Source organism: Phyllobates terribilis, unplaced genomic scaffold (genome assembly GCF_046119375.1).
Source record: "Phyllobates terribilis strain yellow unplaced genomic scaffold, ASM4611937v1 Scaffold_9__5_contigs__length_417890890, whole genome shotgun sequence".
NCBI lineage: Eukaryota > Metazoa > Chordata > Amphibia > Anura > Dendrobatidae > Phyllobates > Phyllobates terribilis.
In genome coordinates this window covers 372,142,262-372,149,481 of record NW_027362769.1, presented here as the reverse complement: position 1 = coordinate 372,149,481, position 7,220 = coordinate 372,142,262, and the positions used below count along the sequence as shown (strand labels likewise).

Below are 7,220 nucleotides of genomic sequence, written 5' to 3'. Positions count from 1 at the left end.
AACTCATCTGGACTGCTGCGCTCTGTATGGGTAGTGACTGACATGACAAAGCTCACTTTATTTTACTGAGAGCTTTGTTATCTTGGTTGCTGCCTAGGCAGAGCGTGACAACTAATGTGAAGCTTATCAGGACAACTGCTCTCTGCATAGACAGTGATTGAGATAACAAATCTTACTTTATCTTACTAAGAGTTTTGTTCTCGGCTGCTGCCCATGCAGATCACAGAAGCCGGTGTGAAATTCATCTGGACTGCTGCGCTCTGCATAGGCAGTGACTGAGATGACAAAGGCTGCACTGTGCTCTCCCACATGTCCCTGCTTCTCCTCCTACTTGTAATTTTGTGAGAGGGGAGACAGAGACTTGCTGGGACGCGCTGTCAGACATTCTAAAAACTGTCCCCTGAAAAAACCCAAAAACCTATTAATGTTATAATAAACCATAGTTTGCAGGATTCTGTAACTCTTGGATTCTTTTCTGTTCCCTGCTACAAATTTGTCAAAACAGTTCACCTGATTCATGAATTTTGCGCAAAATAAATAATTCTTTCCATTTTTGTCTTTTACTTTTTTTTTGCACCTTTTTAGAGCAAAAAATTCACAAAAATGTCTCAAAATTTTATGCAACAATTTCAGGTGTATATTAAATCATTAACAAAATTATCCAACTTTATAAAAAGTCAAAATTGATGCATCAGCCGAAAATATCTGGAAACCCCCAAACCGCCCCCACAACGACGAACATAAAAAAAACAACAGGTGAACAACACATATAAAACAGACTCAGATCCTGTGCTTAGTGCCCTCTGGTGGCAGTGCTTGGCCTTGCAGTTCTCAATGTCGAGCACTTTGTTGCTGCACCTTTCTGACAACACAGATCGTGTTAGTTTTTGCTATTGCTCTCATGTACTGGAAACGATGTTTCATTGATAAACGGTTTGGAGAATTGTAACTACATGCAGGGTAAATCAGCGTAACACGGACAACATTTCCCAACAATGTTCATCTATATGCATAAGATAAAATTAGTAAATGTGCACAGTTGACAATATCTGACTTCCATTGCAATAAAAGTAGAATTTTATTTTAATTTTTTGACACTCATGTATTATTATTATAGACCCTGTGCACTGGGCGCAGTCATGGGGAACAGAAAAGGGTCTTCACCAAACTGTTCCCACAAAGATGGAAGCTACAATTATCCACAATGTCTTGTGCTGAAGATTAAGATATCCCTTTGCTGGAATTAAGGGCCCAATACCGACCCCTGATAGCAACCCATAGCATTATCCTCCTCCACCATCTGTACAGCGGGCACAATGCAGTCAGGGTGTAGCGTTCTCCTGGAATCACCAAACCCAGACTCCTCCATCAGACGCAGATAGAGAAGTGTGATCCGTCACTGCACAGAACACGTCTCCTCCAGAGTCCAGTGGTGGTGGCTTTACAGAACTGCATCCGACGCTCGGCATTGTGCTTGGTGATGTACTGCTGCATGCAGCGGCTCGGCCATGAAGCTCCCGGCGGGGGCGCAGTTTTTGTGCTGATTTATACCAAAGGAGGTCTGGACTCTGCAGTTATGGGGTCAGCAGAGCGTTGGTGACTTTTCTGCCCTCTACTTTGGGGTGGGCCGGATGTTATACACCGGGGGCAGTGGGGACGGAAGGAGAATCCTGAACTTAGTGATTGACACTGTGATACTTTTCTCCATATAATGGAACCTAGATGTTGAAGATCTGGTTTACATCACAGATTAAAGTTTGGAAACATGGTATAAAGACCCTGACACATAGGACGATCGGCCGTGCACATAATGGCGCCTCCCAGCTGTCACACACGGTAATGGCCTATTGTCTTTCTGTCTTCTCTTTCCACAGTAGGTGTAAAAATAGACCTGTCTGGTCAGATTCTCCAGGAAGGTAGAAATAACATCCCCCCCTCACCAACGTCAGCCCACGTCAAAGATTTTTCATTATACTCCCAAATTCAAGGTAATCCAAGTCCGAAAAATTCTTTATCCAAATCGAAAAACTAACGCATTTAAATTTTTTATTTTTTTTTGCCCGTATCTTTTTAATTTTAATCAATCTGATAAATTGTAATGTTGTAATGTTTAATTCCTTGTGAGCTGGAAAAATATATAATTTTTTGGGTATTATTGTGGACACGTGGTCATTGTGGACAGAGGCTTCGTATGAATGCATAGTGAGCTGGGTGTCCTTTCTTTTTATTCTCCTGGATTACTGTTTATGGCAGCCTGTGTTTGCCCAGGATGCACAGACTTTTATAAAATATCCTGTGCGTCCTTTTGTGGCACCAGGGTCTGGGTGCGCCTCCTATTGCTGCACCTCTGGGCGAGAAGGCTCCTCAGTCACCTGTAGACATCTGCAGCTTTAGTTTCGCAGCTTGCACCTCCCACATCCTTTCTGAACACAGGAGACACGTGTATTGTGTAGAGAGAAAAAAAAAAAAAAGTGCAATAATCTTGGCACATGGCGTTTGCCAGCCTCCCAGCAGCGGGCGCCTGATTGGCTGCAGTTGTAGGGACTCTAGCATAAAAGTAGGAGCTGCAGATGAGAAGGGACAGGTTCTGCGCTGCGGGTGCGAGAAGCAGAAGTGACTGAGGAGGCGAGAAGTGCACGGCAGCCTTCCCATCCAGCACAGCAGCAGATTTCTAGAGCATCCAAGTCTGCAGCACATCACCACTGAAGGTCTCCTCAACCGGTCGAGCCAAGAAGTGACCACCATGTCCATCTCGGTGCAATCCAGCGGCACGGTGCGCCTGGTCTTCATGGGGGCTGCCGGCGTGGGCAAGACATCCTTGATCCAGCAGTTGTTATATGACCGCTTCGAACCCCGACACCGGTGCACGGTGGAAGAGGTCTACTGCCTGGACCCGGAGCCCAACGCCCTTCAATTACGCATAGAAATTGTGGACACCAGTGGCAGCTACTCCTTTCCCGCCATGCAGAAGCTTCGCATCCAACAAGGTGATGCCTTCGCCTTGGTCTTCTCGCTGGCCGATATAGAGTCCTTCCAAGAAGTGGAAAGGCTACGGGAAGAGATCCTCCAAATCAAGGGGGAAACCGACGTACCCATCGTGGTCATTGGAAACAAGACGGACTTGTTCCCCGGCGGGGAATCGGACGCTGGGCAGCTTATGGCACTACAGGCTGCTGCAACTGCAGAACTGGAATGGGACAGTGGCTATGTAGAGACCTCAGCCAAGAGCAACCATAAAGTACAGGACGTTTTTGAGGAACTCTTACGCAGGGTTAACCTGCCATGTCTACTGAGCCCTGCGCTAGAGCGGCGCAGAGCCAGTGCACAGCCAGAACCCCGGAGGAAGCAACCTCGTCGGAAGCAGCAGAACTGTATCTTGTCCTAGAAGAACCCAGATCCCTAAAACTGATGGAGAAGAATATTTAGGAGACGCTGGTCGCTCCGTAGCACATTTGGTGAGGACCATGGGACATGACGTCTCTTCTACATCATTGGCCACCACTGGTGGCTCTTTGGTGAAGGACTCAAAACGCCAGTATATTGTGTCAACCAGAACCTGATCTGTGTTGCTGGGACTTGTGTTTTCACATCGGTTAGACAGTCCTTAAGGTCTTGTGCACACTACCAAGCTATTTTTTTTTTTTTAGCATTACTGGGGGTAAAATATATATTAATATTAGTATTATTTTTGTCATCCGTTTCCATGATTGTCTCAATCCAAACCTTCATGCAAAATCCTCGTTCTCATAAAAAATCATATTTTGTGTAATGTTATTTAAAAAATGCTAAAAAATTTTTGAAAATTTTGCAAAAAAAAAATCAATGTAGTGTGTATGTATGTACCTATAGTTGCCGGCGTGGAGACGTGGATACGATGGGCCGGTATATAGGCAACCAGTTATTGAGGACTATGTCAGGATTTAAAGAACTGATCAAATGTTGCTAATGACTAGGAAAAAATGAAATATGTTTGATGTTTGTAAAGTATAAAGGTGCCCTATTTTATAGGTTATATTGAGAGGGGTAATTGAGGCTCCAATCCCAATGTTAATGTGGTAAGGACTTTAGGGATCCGTTGTCCTATGTGCAATTGAAGCCTCCGCACCCCCTATAGTTACACCCTTTATTGTCTCGTGCTTTGTCCGGTTCTAAAAAAAATCATTATATTGGCTTGGGATTTATTGATTGTCCTGGGAAGAGTGAAAATATTTGCACAGTGCGAACCCAGCCTGGAGCTTATTATAGACCCGGGATACAATGTAGTGACTCAGACACGTTCCCTTATCGGGGCGGTGGAACGAGCAATGCTGGATTATTTTTTTTTTGTGTTATTGTTTTTGCATTTGTGTTCAGAGTAACTCTTCCATCATCCGTTGTAATAGTGGTCATCATGGAGGTTCACCTGTCAATCATGCAGTGCGGGGGAGGGGAGATGTTTGCACTTTACTAATCAACCACCGAAAGCATCAAAAAATGTTCTAGGAACGAGGATGAGAAATCAATAAAAGATATGAATTTTACCATTTTTGTGTTGTGTGCTCTCTGTCTATAAATATATATATAAATATATATATTAAAAAAACCACTGAAAACTCACTGTACTATATGTATAAAGTATAGAGTATAAAAACAAGCAGAAAAAGATAAAAAAAAGTATGAAAAAAAGAATAAAAAAAAGCAGAAAAAGATAAACAAAAAGTATAAAAAAAGCAGAAAAAGATTTAAAAAAAGTATAAAAAAGTAACTACTGGAGAAGCTACTAACACCTTCGTTTGGGGAGGGGTTCTTTCCATTTTTTAATGTACAGTGTTTTCCAGAGCAGAAGACCACCCCTTTGAGTTAATACAGAGGGTCCTAATTAGACATCACCTACCAACATATTAACTTCATATATCCTGATAGAACATATATATATATATATATAAAAAAAAGATTTCCAAACTATTTATTTCTTCCTTGCTCTATTTAGGTATGGGAACTGCCTGTGTGTCAGTCTTTACTGTAGTTCTGGCATTCAGTTCATGAACCAGGAGGCTTAGGATGAAGAACATTAATAAGCGATGTAACATTCAGGGCTGCCATCTATGGTGACCATTGCAATGAGACTCCTCTGTCACTGACTGTGGTTAGAGGTGTAGTCTGAAGATCCTGGGACCCCTGACAGATGGGGATTTTGGCCTTTTCAAACCCCAGGGCCCAAATCAGACTGTGCCCCCGTTATCTACACCCCAGACTATGGCCCTATCCTCCTCCATTGACCTAACCTCTATGACTCCATTACCTACACCCCAGACTATGACCCTATCCTTCATCTTAGGGGGGACCTCTACCTCTGCTCACCATTATCTGCACCCCTGATTATGGCCCTATCCTCCATCTTAGAGATGACCTCTACCTCTGCACCCCATTATTTACACCCCAGACTATGGCCCTATCCTCCTCCATTGACCTAACCTCTGTGACTCCATTACCTACACCCCAGACTATGACCCTATCCTTCATCTTAGGGGGGACCTCTACCTCTGCACCCCATTATTTATTCCCCTGACTATGGCCCTATCCTCCATCTTAGGGGGGCCCTCTACCTCTGCTCCTCATTATCTGCACCCCTGATTATGGCCCTATCCTCCATCTTAGGGGGGCCCTCTACCTCTGCTCCTCATTATCTGCACCCCTGATTATGGCCCTATCCTCCATCTTGGGGGGAGAATCTCTACCTTTGCACCCCATTACCTACACCCCTGACTATGGCCCTACCCTCCATCTTAGGGGGAACCTCTACCTCTGCTCCCCATTATCTACACCCCAGACTATGACCCTAGGCTCCAACTTAGGGGGGACCTCTACCTCTGCTCCCCATTATCTGCACCCCTGATTATGGCCCTATCCTCCATCTTAGAGATGACCTCTACCTCTGCACCCCATTATCTACAACCCCAACTATGGTCCTATTCTCCATCTTAGGGGGACCTCTACCTCTGCACCCCTTTATCTACACCCCAGACTATGGTCCTATTATCCATCTTAGGGGGACCTCTACCTCTGCACTCCATTATCTACACCCCAGACTATGGCCCTATCCTCCATCTCAGGGGGACCTCTACCTCTGCACCCCATTATCTACTCCACAGACTATGGCCCTATCCTCCATCTCAGGGGGACCTCTACCTCTGCACTCCATTATCTACACCCCAGACTATGGCCCTATCCTCCATCTTGGGAGGGGGATCTCTACCTTTGCACCCCATTACCTACACCCCTGACTATGGCCCTATCCTCCATCTTAGGGGGAACCTCTACCTCTGCTCCCCATTATCTACACCCCAGACTATGACCCTAGGCTCCAACTTAGGGGGGACCTCTACCTCTGCTCCCCATTATCTGCACCCCTGATTATGGCCCTATCCTCCATCTTAGAGATGACCTCTACCTCTGCACCCCATTATCTACACCACTGACTATGGCCCTAGTCTCCATCTTAGGGGTGACTTCTACCTCTGCACCCCATTATCTACACCCCAGACTATGGCCCTGTCCTCCATCTTAGGGGTGACCTCTACCTCTGCACCCAATTATCTCTACCCCAGACTATGGCCCTATCCTCCATCTTCGGGATGACCTCCACCTCTGCACCCCATTATCTACGCCCCTATATTCTTACCCTCCCTATTAGGGTGACTTCTACCTGATGGTTTCTTCTTTTCCACGTGAGCTCCCTGTTTACAGCGTTCTGTACGGGACAGTATGTACAACATGTTTACCCTCACTAAATAACCCTGTACACCCTGATCCGCTCACATGCCCGAGGTTGAGACATGGACTATGTAACTTGGGCAAAACCTCACTACAATGACGAGTACGACTACACCTCTGGGGGGCGCCACCATTGACACTGTCAAGTCTAGAGAAATGATAGATTATAGGGTGCATGTGGGCTGTCATGTGGCAGGGCTACTTTGACAAGACTATGGTGTGTTAACCTTCAAGAACAGGGACTGGATACAGTCCTAGGAGACCTCAGAGTGTTACACACGTCTTTTTTAGGGTACATTATTTGCAATTTGCTGTGCAGGTAATGAAACACGTTACTCCGGCACACTCAGACGGTCCTGACTATCATCTATTAGTCACTTCCCAGACCGTAGTCACTGACTGCCAAGGTCCTTAATGGCATGAAACTCACAATGACATCATGTGCTTAGAAACACTGAGCAAACACT

The 7,220-nt window shown here is 45.3% G+C and overlaps 1 protein-coding gene across 1 annotated transcript; it reads left to right on the top strand.

Annotated features, from left to right (window-relative positions):
• Window positions 1–2,552: 2,552 nt before the first annotated feature.
• LOC141161187 (ras-related protein Rap-2c-like) lies at window positions 2,553–4,523 on the top strand. The gene has a single exon (XM_073645963.1). The coding sequence runs from the start codon at window positions 2,744–2,746 to the stop codon at window positions 3,383–3,385; it is 642 nt and encodes a 213-aa protein (XP_073502064.1). The 5' UTR covers window positions 2,553–2,743; the 3' UTR covers window positions 3,386–4,523.
• The last annotated feature ends 2,697 nt before the right edge of the window (window positions 4,524–7,220 follow it).